At 42.2% G+C, this 17,638-nt stretch overlaps 1 protein-coding gene across 5 annotated transcripts in view; it reads right to left on the bottom strand.

The window, feature by feature from the left end:
* The window catches only part of UCKL1 (uridine-cytidine kinase 1 like 1), a 69,115-nt gene that overhangs the window by 33,620 nt on the left and 17,857 nt on the right, over positions 1–17,638 (bottom strand). For 4 of the 5 annotated variants that reach the window (XM_068262785.1, XM_068262787.1, XM_068262783.1 and 1 more), the window contains exons 2-6: positions 12,117–12,304; positions 7,089–7,195; positions 3,586–3,756; positions 3,430–3,501; positions 216–405 (exon numbers count right to left, since the gene is read on the bottom strand). In XM_068262785.1, coding sequence (XP_068118886.1) covers positions 216–405; positions 3,430–3,501; positions 3,586–3,756; positions 7,089–7,195; positions 12,117–12,304 — 728 coding nt within the window. Of the gene's footprint in view, positions 1–215; positions 406–3,429; positions 3,502–3,585; positions 3,757–7,088; positions 7,196–8,468; positions 8,612–8,707; positions 8,826–12,116; positions 12,305–17,638 lie in introns of those variants that run through there. The other variant, XM_068262786.1, reaches the window with a different exon arrangement.

Here is a 17,638-nt window from a genome sequence, read left to right on the forward strand (position 1 = left end):
AAGGGGCACGTTATGTGCCCTATAACATCCCCTAAACGCAACGTCCTGGTGTGTAACTAGCCTTAGAGTGTGTGTAGGAGGCCTGTCTGTAGCCTATAGGCCCTGTGTAGTCTATGTGCTGGAACATACAGTCACATGACACTGTAGATCTCATGTCAGTTTATATACATGTCCATCCACCTCACAGAGGGTCTTCTGTGAAATAATTTCCTAACCTCTCGGGACCACAATGTCTGCCAGACGCATGGTGGGCTGGATGTGCTGATCGAAGGCCGGTTTCACGAAGGTGTGGTACTGCTTGAGAACTCCCTCGATGTCCCTCCCGCGTTCTGAGATGTCCCTCCTCAGCCTCCGTACCAGACGGATGTCAGAGTCCGTGTCCACGAAAATCTTCATGTCTAGCAACTACACAATAGCACAATTACAGATACAGTTAGAGCAGTAATTCTCAGCATTATCACTCTATGTATCTTGTCATGAACCCCTCAGAAAGATTCACATCTGGTCTATTAGAGGGATGTGTTTGTATAATTTTTTCCACATACTGTATATGTGTTTATTCTGCAGATTGAATGTATTTCACTTGATTGCCTCTGAGGAAGTGACTTTTGGCCGTGAAACATGTCAGGCAATTAGACAATTGTTGCTCTTGGAACACGTTCTACTTGTATGAAAAGAGAGGATGTCAGTTAAAAATATGGCCTTTTAGTGATGCCATAAATTTGAATTGAAGATCTTTCTGACTTGTGCACCACTAAAACCCCAATTGTCTTGCGTTTTAGACAGTTCATTGCTATAAAACTGGGGGAGGAGCTTACAATTTTTGTGGCTATATGCTTAACAATAGCATGTCTCCTGGGTATATCTGGAACAAAAACATATTTTGATAGTGCTGATTGTACTGTAGATAACCTGTGACAATGTACTTTATTTATTAGAGTCACCTTAAAAGGATACCCGAGGTGACATGTGACATGATGAGATAGACATGTGTATGTACAGTGTCTAGCACACAAATAACTATGCTGTGTTCCTTTTTTTCTTTCTCTGCCTGAAAGAGTTAAACATCAGGTACGTAAGTGGCAGTTCCTGTCTGAGTCAGGACTGTGACCCTCACTGATAAGTAATTACAACTATAAAACACTTTCCTAGCAGAAAATGGCTTCTGCGAGCAGGAAAGAGATAAAAAAGGTCAATAGTTCATATATTTTTTTAACTCTGGCATACTTCAATGAATGTGTCATTGAGAAAAAACAATAAAAGAGTAAAAACTTAAAAAGTAGATTTAAATATAAAATAAAACTGTGGAATATCTTAAAAAATCATTTTTAGGAGGAGGAGGATAGATACAATTGTTTATTTCATTAGTTTATTTTCACCTTGGGTGTCCTTTAAAGGTTCCCATACACCACTTAATATTGAGCCCGATTGACTATCTGATGCAATAATTTTATCGATTCAGAAGAGTATCAGTTCTGCAACATAGCCGCCCAATCAATCTTTCAATTGACATAATGATCGATAAGACACGCTGAAAAAGTTCATTGGACAGTGCTCGATCAGGTGCATGCCGGTATATCGCGAAGACCAAAAGTACTCAACAGACCTCTAGACTGTATCCCATCCAAGTATCCCAGTATCTCAAATCCCCCCCATGGCAGACTGGTGAAATATTACTGAGCAAAGGCACCTGGGGAGGGCGACGGGCAGGCGGGCCAATTTCTTATAGATTTCATCGATTGGCAATGGGCCTGTGGTGTATGGGCAGCCAACAGATCTCTCTGTGATCAGATTCGATAGGAGAGGGATCTCTCTCATGGCTGGTAGTGATGTATGGCTACTTTAAAGTGAACGGGGCAGCATTTTTAGAGCACAGCATTACTCAATAGCACTTTAACCTCCTTGGCAGTATGGACGAGCTCAGCTTGTCCATAACCGCCGCAGGGCACCGCTCAGGCCCTAGTGGGCCGATTTTCTTAATTTTTTTTTAAAACACACAGCTAGACTCCATGCGCAGCCTGGCCAATCAGTGCCAGGCAGCGCTGAGGGGTGGATCGGGACTCCTTGTGACGTCACGACGTCATTCCGTTAGTCGCCATGGCGACGGGGGAAGCCCTAAAGGAAATGCCGTTCAGAACGGGATTTCCTGGTGGGTTTGATCGCCGGCGGTGATCGGAAGGGTGGGAGGGATTCTGCAGGGAGGGGGGAATCATGTAGCTAGCGCTAAGCTAGCTACATGATTTAAAAAAATGTTTTTCAAAAAATACTGCTGCGCAGCCACCCTGGCGATCTTAATAGAACACCAGGGTGGTTAAAAAATGTCGCTAAACATTTTCGCCAAATGCATGGCAGTAGTATGTCATCTTTCTCCTTTCAGGCAGTGGAACGCATTTTGAGACCCACCCGAGGAGGTGATTTGTATAAAACCTTACTTATGCGGGAAGCATTCTGGATATTTCATTTGGATACTCGTATCCCCAAAGGTCTCAATTCCAGATGGGATCTGAGCCGCATTATCTAAGAGTGACCATACAGGAGTGTTTTTTACCATTTCAGATTTATGTTTTTTGAATTAGTGAGTAACTAACTCTTGTATGTGATACAATTGTCTTCATATTTTGCAGCCTCTCTTTTCTGTATAATTTTTTTTGTCTTTTGAATTTTTGGTGATTTTCAGAAGTATGGTAAATCAGATCCTTAATGTCATATGCATATATTTTTTATGCTATGTTTTTAGATTGTGCGCACTTTATCTCCTCCATATCCTGGACTCGCCCTAGTCTCCTCTTGGGTGGATTCCAGGATTGGAGGGTGTGGTTTTAGCTATTTAGTGATCACTCTCACTGTGTGGATTTTATGCTATGATTAAGGACCATTGTGTGTCCGAAACATGTTAGCAGACTTGATGTGTCGTGTGTTACTGCTATAATAAAGATTTTCTATTTTGCTGGATCATCGAGCGGAACATCACTTTTCTTGGACACTGTGGTTAAAAAAATACATGTCAACAATGTGGCTCATTACTGAAAAAAAATCCATTCTCCTCTTATTTTTACATTTAAATGTTTGTTAGAGGCTATAATTGCTCTACTTCTACGGCCTGCCTTCCTTAGAAGATGTAGGCAGATAAGGACTGGTGTAATTAGCAGTAGCAATGAGCAAACAAAAGCATTCATCTGCCGGGAGGGGGGAGATAGAACACTGTGCTTTAAACAGTTTAGAGAAGTCACACTTGATTACATTCACACCACTTTCACTGGATAAATAAGAGCAGAGAAAAGGGGAGGGGAGAAATGGCAGCTACTACAGCTATTAGAAACCAGGTCAAACTGCAGAAAAAAAGCTGGTTGGAGCTGCTGACCTGGTCATTCTTGGTAATAATCAGGATACATGTGGTTCTGGGGGTTACCTGCCCAGCCACATCCTCACCTTTAGCAGCTCTGCATGTGCGAATGCCATGATCCCTTCAAATATGATGACATTTGCTCCATATAGAGTTTTCTGATGGAAGGAAAAAGACAAGAATGGATGTTACTGAGCCGATACTGGATGGGCAGCCACTAAGAGACATTCTGACAATCTTACCCAGTCTTTGGTTCTGCTGTGAGTGGTGAAGTCATAGGTTGGAATTTTTACACTCTTTCCCTGTTTTAGCTTCTTCAGTGTGCAGATGATTAACTCAAAGTCGAAAGAGTCGGGGTGATCGAAGTTGTACTCGTTGCGGGCGGCCTGGGCCTGTTGCTCCTCCGTCAGCACCTGCAGGGGAGAGGGCGGCCTGTTACTGACCCTTGCTGTCCTAAAAAGGGGCGATCCACTCATTATGTGATGTGTACTTTTCTGCTTGGCTGGTTAAGATTGGTCTACACAGGAAGTAAAAGTGGGAGCTGTGGTCACATGATCTGGTCCAGCCAATCGAGAAAAAGTACAGATCAATCATGTTTCTCTATGAGTTCCCCTGCATTTGATTGGTCTGAATCCAAGCTGCATAAATTTAGACGAATCTATTAGACAGATCTAATAAAAAATTGCATCGTGTGGAGACATTCAAATTGTTTCAGATCAATTTTGCAATAGATTTTGCTTTGATAAGTACCCAAAATCTATTGCAAAATCTAACGCAAAGTTATCGAATAGATCCATCTACCTGATTGATCCGATCTGACGGAAAATTGTTCCGTGCAGATGAGGCTTTAAACATTAAACACAGTAAAAATTAAATGCTCTGATGTCTTTCGAATGCAACACACACACACGTTTCTGCCTTGTTTACACAGTGTATACAGTTCAAGCACAATCTGATAATTCTGGCTGGCAAAGGCAAGCTTATCTGTTAGCAGCTACAAGCTATAGTTTTAACCCTGAAAAAGTATGGTTTTAGTTATAGTTATGCTGTGTGTAAAGGACTCCCGAGGTGAAATAAAAAAAGCAGTCTTTACTCACCTGGAGCTTCTTCCAGCCCCGAGATGTCTTCTGAGTCCCTCACCACAGCTCCGGTGCTCCCTGCTGGCTCCCCGTGAAGCTCGCCAAACCGTTGGCGGGTCTGCGCATGTGGCTGGCTGCACATGAGCGTGTCGACTCGCTCGGCCGGCAGCGTGCCTGCATATGCGCAGAAGCGTCACTGTCAGCCAGCGAGGAGCAATCCCAGTACCTACTTAGTAAGGGGACCTTGGGCAAGACTCCTTAACACTGCAGGGTGGTGTAGTGAGCGCTCCCTAGTGGCTGCAGCTCTCAAGCGCTTTGAGTCTGACAGGAGAAAATCACTATACAAATGTTAGGATTACTTTGAAGCCTGTAAATGCTGTAGAGGCGTCCCCCATCCTTATCGACCTCTCCACTGCACGCTGGGACACTTCTTCGTGGCAGCGCCCCCTCCATGTAGGACCAGTCGCACTGAGCAAGGGACCAGTAGGTGTGCGCCTGCGCGGTGGTGAAGGGGTGGCTTGCACATGGAAGAAAGAGCCATTCACTAGCGGCTCCATGCTACTGCGCAGGCTGCAGTTCCCGCAGTGTGGCTGCGCTCATACACAGATGGGAGCTCTTCTGTGAGAACCTATTCAACAAGCAATTTTCACCTGCCATTCATTCGCCAGTAACTTTATCGCTAATTATCACAATAAATTGATCTATACCTTGTTTTTTTGTAACCAATTAGGCTTTCTTTGGGTGGTACGATCTGCTAAGAATTATTTTTTTCTAAATGCATTTTCACAGGAATATTAAGAAAAAAACGGAAAAATTATATTTCTCAGTTTTCGGCCATTATAGCTTTAAAATAATGCATTCTACCATAATTAAAACCTATGTATTTTATTTGCCCATTTTTCCCGGTTATTACACCATTTCAATTTTGTCCCTATCACAATGTATGGCGCCAATATTTTATTTGGAAATAAAGGTGCATTTTTTTCAGTTTTGCGTCCATCACTATTTACAAGCTTATAATTTAAAAAATGTTCGTAATAAGCCCTCTTCGCATATTAAAAAAGTTCAGACCCTTATGTAACTATTTATGTTTGTTTGTTTTTTTGTTTATTGTAATTTTTTTTCATTAAAAGTTTTATTTGGGTAATTTTTTTGTGTGGGAGGTAAACAGTTAATTTGAAATGTAATAATGTGTGTTTCATAAAAAAAAATGTATTAGATGTATTTTTACTTCTTGTCCACAAGATGGCCACAGTCAAAACATTTTTTGTTTAGTCCTGGAAGCGAGCACTCTCGCTTCAGGAATCATAAGGAGGACGGGAAACTTGTTTTTTTTAATCAGAAAGATGATGGTTTCTGATAAGAAGCCGTCGGTCTGTCTACCGGCGACTTAGATCAATGAATGGGAACTATGTTCCCATTCATTGATCTCTGGGATAAAGGGGGCCACATGGGCGCATGCGCGATCGCACACGGGAGCTCACAGCAGCAGCCGTCTAGACGTGACAATCACGTCCAGGCGGCATAAATGGTTAATATTTATTTCATGAGTATATTACTGTTATTTTAGTAATAAGGGCTTGTAATTATTGGTTATATACAAAAAAAAAACTCAAACCAGAAAAAATACACCTTTATTTTGAAATAATATATTGTCACCATACATTGTACTAGTAACATAATTTAAATGTTGTGATAGTCGGACTAATGGACAAATAAAATGTGTGGGTTTTATTTATAGTAGCTTTGCTTATTTTAAAACTATAAGGCATGGAAGTGAAAAAATTACGTATTTTTTCTTTTTTCCCCCTATAAAATGCATACAAAAAGTAATTACTGAAAACAAGTATTGCCCACAAAAAGCCCAATTTGTGGCAAAAAAAAAACAAGGTATAGATCATTTTGGTGTGATAAGTAGTGAAAAAATTATTGGCGAATGAAAGGGAGGAGTGCTGAAAGGTGAAAATTGCTCTGGTCCATTAGGGTAAAAACCCTTGGGGGTTAAGTGGTTAAACACTTGGTGGGGAGGAGTCTGGAGGGCAGAGAGCAAGGCAGGAAAAGCTGGTAATAATCACAGTACTGCTGAATACTGTGTACAGGCTGCTGGTAACAGGGAAGTATGTTTTTAAGCAAGTTGTCTAACCTCCTTAGCGGTAATCAGGAGTTCATCTCGGGGTGGAAAAAACATGTCAGGAGCAGTTATCCCGAGCTGAACTCATGGTAGCCGCTGGGAAGTCTATACAGAGCAATGCACGCAGTGGGCATTTTAACTCACCTCCCAGGGAATTCCGTCGTCGGCCGCCTTTCCTCTTCCTCTCCTCTGCTTCCTCCTGGTGAGATCGCTGTCGACAGCCGTCGATCTCACTACAGGGTTACAGCACCACCCGGAGGATGGAGGGAAAACTGCAGCGCTGGATCCCAGGGAGGTGAGAGAGTGCTGGGCTGCCGCAGAACTCCCTAGCAGCAGGATTTTTTTGTCACCGCTTTTAGACCCTAAAATCTGGAAAGAATCATAATGCCCAGGGGGTTAAAGCAATGGGTGGGCATGCGGATCACAGAGGTGGGCGGGGAAATGAGTAAAAGTTTATTCCAGTACAGATCCCGGAGGCAGTGTGCAGGTGATGTGGCAGAAGTGTGATATAAGTATGCATCGGTTTAATCTTTACCTTGTAGAAGGAGTCCATGGACAGGAGCACCACCCACGGCACATCCAGGGCTTCGATAATCATTCTGGCTACTGTGGTTTTCCCCGAGGCACTGCCGCCCCCCAGTCCTGCCACATGGGAAGAAAGAAGAACAGCTAAGCAACTGCTTAACAGTGCTGCCCAGACAGACATTCATATATCATCCCAAAATATTATTATTATTGATTTATGAAGTGCCAACATATTCCGTGGCGCTGTACAAAGTGAGAAACAAACATGAGGTACATAATACAGACAATGGTGTACACAATATACAAAGTACAGAAACGGTACAAGAATTGGTAATTACAGTGACAAGATTAATATGAATAAATGTGTAACAGATTCCAAGACACAAAAAAGTGAGAGGGCCCTGCCCTTGTGAGCTTACAATCTAAAGCAATAGGAATGGGAACAATATTAATATCTAGAGGCAGTGCGGTTTAGGTTATCTAGTAGGAGAAAATATGGGAAAAAATAGTAGGAAATATCCAACCGTGCTGCCCCCAGGTGGTCTAATGTTATCCAGCCCACCTTGAACTGAAGAGTACCTGAAAAAAAATTTCACTAACCAACTGAAAAAAATTAGTTTCACTAACCTGGGGCTTCTGCCAGCCCCCTGCAGCCACAGTGTGCCCTCACCGATCCTCAACAATCCGCCGTTCCCCCTCCGTAGCTCAATTTCACTTTGTGCAGTGGGTGTCCACCGCGCGTGTGCTGCCCAGATTTTCTAAGCCTGTGCAGGATGCTCCTGACTACGGGAATGCGTTCGAGGATATGCGTGGCCAGGGCGCAGTGGACGGTGATTTAGAAGTTGGCTTCCACTGCGCAAAGTGAAAGTGAGCCACGGCGGGGGAACGGAGGATCGTTGAGGACCGGCGAGGGCACAGGTCGGCTGCAGGGGGCTGGCAGAAGCCCCAGGTAAGTGAAACTTTTTTTTTCAGTTAGTCTTCAGTTCCACTTTAAAGAGAACCTGTAGCGAGAGGTACATGGAGGCTGTCATATTTATTTCCTTTTAAACAATACCAGTTCCCTGGCAGTCCTGCTGATCTCTATGGCTGCAGTAGTGTCTGAATCACACACCTGAAACAAGGATGTGGCCAATCTTGACAGATTTTTTTCAGAAACACCTGATCTGCTGCATGCTTGTTCAGGGTATGTGGCTAAAAGTATTAGAGGTACAGGATCAGCAGGACAGCCAGGTAACTGGTATTATTTAAGAGATGAAATAAATATGGCAGCCTTCATATCCCTCTTACTTCAGTAGTCCTCTAAAATGTACCTGAAGTGGCATATGCTAAAATACCAAGCACTGAGCTACACAGCAAGCACCACAAGGTGGCATCTGTGAGATATACTTACCATTCCTGAAATCACCATCTTCCACAAGTTTGCATTTCAAGTTTATTCCTGCATCACCAAGCTGAATCCCTGTGATTGGTTGCTCTGGTGATGACAACATATTGGGTGGGGCCTCTCGCACAACCAGGAAGTGATCTGAAGCTCTGCAGTGACAGAGCAGAAAGGGTGAGTATACACAGAGGTTCTGCAGTGACCAGTACGGAACAGGGAGGGCAAGTATACACAAGGATTTGCAGTACCTGCAGAGCCTAGGCTGTTTAGCTTTGTGGAAATTTCACCCCAGAGCATTTTGGGAGACCAGACATTTTTCTATTGGCTTTAGAACTCTCAGTAAACAAACATTTCACAGAACTGCACCTGGTAGGACAGAACATGTCATCACCTGTGATTAATTTCAGAATGTAAATCAGGGAGAGGAAAGATTTTACAACACAACAATGACTAAATAATTTATAAATAAATTTTGTAAAAAATAAAAAAAATAATGATTTTATTCATAACGTTATTTTCACTACAGTTCCTCTTTGAGCCCTAAGCTGTCCACTATTTATTAACAATAATAATACAGGTCTTTTTCTGTGGATGCTATTACAGCAGTCACGCAACCACTAATTCACACATTTCTCAGCAACCTCCGACTAGGATCTGATATGACCCAAGTGAGGGAGTGAGGTGCGCTGTGCTATCAACAACGGTCCGTCACATGCTCAGCTAGTAATAAAATATGGCATATGGGGTATGGTTTTAACCGGGAAGGGCCAAACAGACAGTATATCCCTAAGATAGCATCAGTAATTAAAAAGTTACTGCTGTATCAAAATGACACAACTAAAGTGTTAAAAATGTCAGAAACCTTAAAATGGGATAAAACTCTGACATAACATTCAATAAAAACGTGTTTTCCTACTTTTTACAGCAGAGTCTCCATTATCCCCGAATTTAGACAGCCGGAAGTCTCAACTAACCAGCATGTCTGAGCGATAACAGGGACCTCTTTTGGGGGCTTTCTGAGGGTGCTGGCAGGCAGGAAAATACTTACGAAAGCTCCAGCGATGTTTGGCAGCCTCCTATCTCCCCCCGCGGGCTCCAAGCGGGTTCCGGCATCTGTGTACGGAAGTCGTAGTGTCACATGACCGATACGGGTAAGCTGACACTCTGGCTTCGGTGCACTGAGAAAGCCAGAAAGCCACTCCGAGCCCACGGGGAGATAGAGGGAGACTGCCAGACATTGCTGGAGCCTCCGTAAGTATTTGAGAGGGGAGTTGCTCTAGCAACCGGCAAGCACATGTATCCGGCATCAGTCCATTCCCTCCGGTGTCGGATACCGGGGACTTTGCTGTATTACCCATTCAGTTACCATATTTGTTTTTCTGCACAAGTAATATAGCCTGTTTACAAATTACAAGGACCCAAAGTACAGTTTATCTGCTCTGAAAGCTGCCGTTACATTTTATTTATATATTTTAATATAAATACAGCAGCTATCTAGTGATAAAGTTCTCATTTGTGTCTGCTTGTCAGCTCTGTGTGGTTCAGTTTCAGCCATTGCTGGCTGTAACTAATTATCCGTTGTTTACATTCCCTTGTTGATACAATGTTATCACCTCAGATCACAAGCTAAAAGTTCGGATCACAAGCTTCCAATAAATTAAGTGCTGTGTGTAACTGTTTGATTGCTGTTCAGCTAAAAAAAGTTTAAAGTGGTTTAAAGTGTACCAGAGATGAGTAATAATAAAAGATTTATACATACCTGGGGCTTCCTCCAGCCCTCTCCACACCGATCATTCTACGCCGTATTCCTCCGCCTTCTCTTTCTCCCATTAGCAGCCCTGTGAGTTTGTCAAGTTGGGGCCAGCCGACACATGTGCAGTGCGGCTGCACGCGCCCCCCCCCCATTTGGGAGCGTTCTGCACCTGCGCAGTAGAACAGCGCATGCGCCCTGACTGGCAGGTCTCAGGGTCACTTTAATGCTGTAAATAATCTTATAGAGCAAAGAATAATTGCTGAGTTTTAGACCACTTTAAGGGGTAAAAACCGTGGAACACAAACCAGTTAATCAATGACTAATTAATTAATGTAAAATACCAATAAACGAAGGCACCGTTCACACTTATCCATTCCTTGCGCGATCGGCCACATATCCGATCTTACTTTTTGCCATTTTTCGGGCTTAACTCTTAGATTTTTTTTTTCAGCGATTTTGCACGCCTTTTTATGAGATTTATCCGTGCATACCAATGAAGGTCATTAACATGAGAATGCATCTAATTGATTTCAAAATTGTGATGTTCTGCATTACATGCAAATCACCCATCGCACACAGAAAGAAAAAGCAACACAGCAACGTGTTCTAAAAATGCAGAAAATGTTTAAAGAAGTCAAATGAGATGGAGAAGAGTAAAAAGAAATGTGTGAATTAGGCGAGGGTGATTGAAAAATAACGTTATTATTAACCAATAAGCAAGCTGCTTTACAATACAACTCTGGACATCTTTGCATGAGGCACCCAGTCCTATTGTATATCTGCTGCACAGCCTACAGCACCACTATTGCAAAAAAGTGTAGAATTTAAAATACATCTATACGTATACTTTATAAAGTACATTCCTCCCACATTAAAAGTGTAACATCCCCTATGATGGCGGCTGCGGGTAAGCAGGATACCTCTGCAGCTGCCTTTGTTCTCGGTACTGAGGCCTCATCCGTTCCGCTGGCATCTAGCACGCCAGGGACGGGACTGTCAGTTGCTCATAGGGTCACTGTCTCACGCGGGCGCTTTTTAGTTACTGTTGCTGATAGCGCTCACCAGCCCCTCTGGTGTGGGCTCCTAGCTACCCAGCTTCTATCTTGGCTAGTACCCTCCAGCTCCTCTGGTGGGTCCTAGCACAGATTGGTTGCAGATAGTACCCACCAGCTGCACAGGTGAGGTTTAGTCAAACTATCTGCCATTTCCTCTGGTAGTTCTTTCCAGTCCCACTGGTGAGATCTACCCTCTACTCTTGCACCAAACAATATTGTCACTACATCTCTGCTTTCTATACTTGCATTATTGGTGATACTGCAGATCACCACATAATCAGGTATAGAGTCTGCATTATTGGTGATTCTGCAGATCACACAATAATCAGACGTCTGTGTTGCTACACCTATACGTTATACAATCGTTACAAAAAGGCACTATAACTTACTTTTCTCCTAGGCTGAAATTGCTTACGGTAGACAGTCAAAATCTGACATTTGAAAATTTTATTATCAATAACAAATAACAAATACTGAATGGCAGTTGCTCAGTCCAACTGCCAACACAGCGTGCAGAAAGTAGGGAGGCGGCCGGCACCTTTGTGAAGATCCTTTCCAGGGAGGGCTTTTGTAAAGAATACAGGAAATACTGAGAATGAGGAGATGGACTAGTCCAAAACCTGTCAGATCTCTCCGATTTTTACTGTCTACTGTAAGCGACAGTGACAATGGAGAACAGTAATGTAAGTTCATTTTAATCTGGGAGAAACATACTTCTTATAAGTATGTGTATGCATGTATTTTACATTTTGCGATTTTTCCTGATAGTGGTCATCTAAAGACGTTGTATATTTGCTGACTGCACAGGATATGACGAGTGCGCATTCTGGAGTGGCTCCACCTCCTCACCTATGACAAAGGCCTCCTTGGACTGGGTCCCGTGCTCGTTATACCAGGGCGGGCGCCCCGCTGTGTAGATGGTCCTCTTGCTGGTCCGCAGCAGCGGCGGCTCTGATTTACACTGACTGGTGGTGCGTCTGCGGGAGGATCGTCCGGGGCTGAGCGGAGGTAACAGGCCATGTCCCGCGTCCACGTTGCTGGGGAGAAGAGACAGGAGCAGTGAGGATGTGCCACGAATATCTCCTTCCTTACATAATGATTAATTGATTATACAGTCAGCGAGAGGCTTATGATTCCACCTTGAATGCAAACTGTATGCAGATTGGAATTGACAGGAATTGCCTGTAATTGGCTGAGTTCCAGGCTACAAACAATATGCACGCAATAATCCGCATCTCATTGGCCAGCTCTGACAATGATCAGAGTCCCTCCCCTTTTTTAATAGATTTCAGTTACACAGGCCTCCCACATGCAGCACAGCGGTCTCTTGTGCATAAGGAGTGGATCTTTAGGTGGCCACACACCATACAATTTTTTCAATATCTGTTCAATTCAAGAATTGCAATCAATTTTTCCAACTGATTGTAACATTTCAAAAATCTTTTTTTAATGTAATTTTTATTTGCTTCAATAAAATATGACTTTTTTTTATACAACCGTGTCAAGTCTGATTTTGTATAATACAATGAAATAACAACACAATTATGAACATTATGGGACACTCAGAAAAGAAACAGGAATAGGGGGTACAAGAATAGAATTCTATTACATAATCAATCTCAGCTGGTATACCCTCATAGTACCCACTGAAAGTGAACAATTCTGACATAATAACATTTGTTAGGATAAAGTTCAGGCCTTTCCACTGTCCATGCGGAAGTCCGCTGTTGTGTTACTGTCCAATACTCATTCAGTGGAGGTAGATGCAATCCTCTGGGACTGTATAATGTATGCGAGATCCCTGTCCCCCCTGAGTCTTCTAACTGCCCCTCAATATAATACTATAACCTTATATGCTTATACAATGCATGAAGAAAGAGACAAGAGATAAAAGTAAGTAAGCTCAAGAAGAAAACAGATAAGAAAAAGAAACTAGAACAAATTAGAACAGATTACAGGTATCACAAATATTGTATCTTCACTAATCATCACTAGAGACTCCTCTTATTGGCAACTGTCTCCCAGATTGCTCATTAGTCGGTCACCTCATTAATAATGGAAAGGTACCCTTCGGTTGTTTGGAAGAGGATCCATGGCATCCATACCTTTTTGTATTTCTAAAATTTATCTCTGGCCAACAGAATAGATTCTTCTGCTTCTTGAATCGTATTAATTCTAATGAACCAATCTTTCATAGTGGGAATTTTAGTAGTTCTCCAGTATGTTGGAATAAGGCTCTTTGCCGCATTTAGTAAGAATGGGGTAGCTGTGGATTTATACCTTTTAACAGATGTTGGGTAGAGATGAAATAGTAAATCTCCCTTACCCCTCTCCAAAAAGAGCTTAGTAATGGACAGCCCCAGAAAAGGTGAAGGATAGATTCAGGCCCCCCACATCCCCTCCAACAATTAGGGTTCTGCCCCTCATATATCTTGGCAAGAAAAGAGGGTGTCCTGTACCATCTTACTAATAATTTGTAGCATCCCTCTTGGATATGTGAGCTTATTGAGGCAGCATGTGCCATAGACAATACTCTATTTACTTGTTTATCTGTCAATGTATGGTCTGTATCTCTCTCCCATTCCCTTAAAAACCTTGCTTTAGTATCCCCCTTGCTATCCAAGAGGGCCTCATATAGATATGAAGTTAGATGCAGAGGTTTAGCCTCTTGAGTGAAAAGCTTCCCCCAAGGAGTCATATCCACTATTGGTCTTACTCCCTCCAGAGAATTGAACCAATGGGCTAGTTGGGTCAGTCTCCATAAGTCCATGGGAAAAGCCCCATATTCTTGTCGAAGTACTGTGATGGGTTTAAGTTTATTTCCAGACATGAGGTGTCCAATAGTTAACAATTTACTCCCTTTCCAAGTGCCAAAAAATCTCTTTTCCAAACCTGGCTGAAAAATATGGGAACCCTTCCACCGGAGTTAAAGGCGAAATGCCTGGTGCCGATGTGTTCTTGGACTCTAATCAATCCCATATCCTTAGGGTGTGTTTGATCCAGGGTGGGGTTGAGACTGATAAGCCTCTTACAGAAGTGTTAATCCATACCACCCCTGCTAAGTCTCTGCCTGCCAGTGATTTCTCTACATTTACCCACCCTTTCTGTGTCCCTTTATGTTGCCAATCTAAAATTCTATTCAAAGCTAGAGCCTTATAGTATATTTTCAGGACTGGCAGACCTAAACCACCTCTGTCCTTGGTTCTTATCATTAGGCTGTATGAAAATCTGGGTCTCTTTCCTTTCCAAACACATCTAACTAAGAGAAACTTTATTTTCTTAAATAAATGCTTAGGGAGAGAGATAGGGACCATTGACATCGGAAAGAGCAGTCTAGGTAAAATGTTCATTTTTATTATGCTAATACGTCCTAACCATGTGTATCCCCTCCCATTCCATCTCTCCAAATCTTTACCTATTTAATCTAATAATGGTATAAAGTTCCTAATGTAGAGTTCATTAAGGTTAGACGGCAGGTCTATGCCTAGGTACCGCAAGGCTTGGTCTCTGCAGGTAAAAGGGAAGGAAATCCTTAATGTGTCCAAATCCTGACTATCTAATCTCACACTAATATATTCCGATTTGGCCATGTTGATTTTGAAATTAGACAATACTCCATATTCATGAAATTCCTGTATAACTTTAGGTAATGAGGTAAGCGGGTCTGAGACATATAGGAGAATGTCGTCAGCAAATGCTCATAATTTACAATTTTGGGATCCAATAGTCACTCCCCCTATATCTGGGTTCATACGTATGCTCCTTAGCAGGGGCTCAAGTGTCAGAACAAACAGGAGAGGGGATACGGGACAACCCTGCCTTGTGCCATTTGTCAGTCTAAATCCCTCCGACATGACCCCATTTGCTCTTATTTTAGCTGTAGGATTACTGTATAAACTATTAATCCAGGACTTCATATAAGGTCCCAAGCCAATATGATCTATCACCTCTTGTATTAGGCCCCAAAATCCTTCTCTGCATCAGTTGATAATAGAATTAATGGAATATTCCTTAGTTGGGCCCAGTGAATAACCTTTAAAGCCTTGGCAGCATTATCTCTGGCTTCTTTCCCTACTACAAATCCTGTTTGATCAGGGTGAACTAGGACCGTCAGACCTTCCTTGATCCTATTGGCTAATATTTTACATTTCAAAAATCTGACCAATGTACCACACACATATGTTAAATTGTTCCCCAATTATGATAAAAATGATTGGAAACTCAGAAAATTGCTAGGGTGTGTATATTAATAAACTGACAATCTAACACACCATACAATCTTTAGAAAAATGTAAGAAAAATTTCAGGCATTCCGGATCAATAAAAATTGAAAAAACAAAAATAGGAAATCAATCGGATTTTTGAGTCGAATGAAAAAAAAAAAAAAAAAAGCTTTCGTTTTATTTGGGAGATCGAATCATATTTATCGAATTGCTGTAAAATCGGATCATTTTAATGTATCGGGTGTGGCCACCATTTAAGAGGAACCCAATTAAAAAACAGCTTAGAATAGATTGCACACACAGCATTATAAAAAGAAAATTCATCAATACTATAAAGCTAAACCCCACCCACTGTTTGGAAACAGTGGTGCCAGTATAAAATATATGAAAAACAGTTTAAAAAGGAGGGGAAGTGGCGGACCTAAGGTAGCCATACATCTAGCGAGATGATGGGCGGATTCGACAAAGACACAAATTTATCTCTAGTCGAATCTGATTTCCCCAAAGGTAAGAATAAATTCTGGTATAGGGGTTGTCTCTGGTTTCCTTTAAAGGGAACCTAAACAGAGAATGATATGGATTTTTCCTTTTAAAATAATACCAGTTGTCTGACTCTGCTGCTAATCCTGTGTCTCTAATACTTTCAGCCCCTGACCAAGCATGCAGATCAGGTGCTCTGACTGGATTAGCTGCATGCTTGTTTCAGGTGTGTGATTTAGCCACTACTGCAGCCAAAGAGATCAGCAGGACTGCCAGGCAGCTGGTATTGTTTAAAAGGAAACATCCATATCCCTCTCAGTGTAGGTTCCCTTTAAAGGGGCACTATGGCAACAATTGTAAAATTTAAAATATGTGCAAACAGACAAATGAGAACTACGTTTTTTCCAAGTAAAATGAGCCATAAATTACTTTTCTCCTATGTTGCTGTCACTTACAAAAGATAGTAGAAATCTGACAGAAGCGACAGGTTTTGGACTAGTCCATCTCTTCATAGGGGATTCTCAGCAAGGCTTTTATTCTTTATAAAGATATTCCCTAAAAAGCATTTAAACAATGATGCTAGTTAGCTTTCCCTGCTCGCTACACAGTTTTTTGGCAGTTGGACAGACCAACTGCCATTCACTAAGTGCTTTTGAAAAGAAATAAATCCCCGAGAGTCCCCTATGAAGAGATGGACTAATCCAAAACCTGTCGCTTCTGTCAGATTTCTACTACCTACTGTAAGTGACAGCAAAATAGGAGAAAAAGTAATTTATGGCTCATTTTACTCTGGAAAAAACATACTTCTTATTTGTATATGTTTGCACATATTTGAAATTTTAGAATTTTTCGCCATAGTGCCCCTTTAACAACCTCCCAGAGTCAGTTACAAAACCACTGTTAGCCACAATATAGATTAGTAACTGTCACCCCTTACTGAAATAATTTGAGCATTTCTCTATAAAGTGTACCTGAGACGAGGAGGACTAAAAGTTTTATACATACCTGGGGCTTCCTCCAGCCCCCTCTGCTCAGATCGCTCTAAATTCTAGATACTCCGGTAGATGTCCCGTTCTCCATGGCCAAGCCCCCTCCCCCGTCTTGCTCCCGTGGCTGGGGGCATTCTGCACCTGCGCAGTAGTACTGCGCAGGTGCAGAACGCTCCTGACAACAGAAGAGGGAAACCGGGAGCCCAATATAGTGTAGTAAGTACTGCAAAAATGGATATATGTAAAGAGTACAATATATATACTCACAAGACAGGGTTACCTCCAGGCAACCACTGTATAGGCAGGTGAGGAGATTATCATGTCCCCACTCAGGAATAAGAAGTCACTCTCTGTAGACAGGAAAAAAGGGGTATCCCCCTCCACCAAGGGTGGATAATTAATATTATGTAGAAAGAACAGAGGCGCCAGCAGGACAAAATCAGGTAATAAAACGTTTAAAAGTGCTTTGGAGGCAGCGGTGGACTAACCTCCTGTAAGCAGACACTATAAACTGTCAGTTCAAATCTAAATAAATTTTATTGGCATACTCCAAGGGGGTCGCAACGCGTTTCACAGGTGTAAACCTGCTTCCTCAGGCAATATAACATAGGAGCATACAACAGTAAAAAGTCCAGGTAACACCAGGCGCCTCAGTGCCAACAGGAGCATAGGGGGGAGG

This window comes from Hyperolius riggenbachi, chromosome 12 (genome assembly GCF_040937935.1).
Source record: "Hyperolius riggenbachi isolate aHypRig1 chromosome 12, aHypRig1.pri, whole genome shotgun sequence".
Taxonomy (NCBI): Eukaryota; Metazoa; Chordata; class Amphibia; order Anura; family Hyperoliidae; genus Hyperolius; species Hyperolius riggenbachi.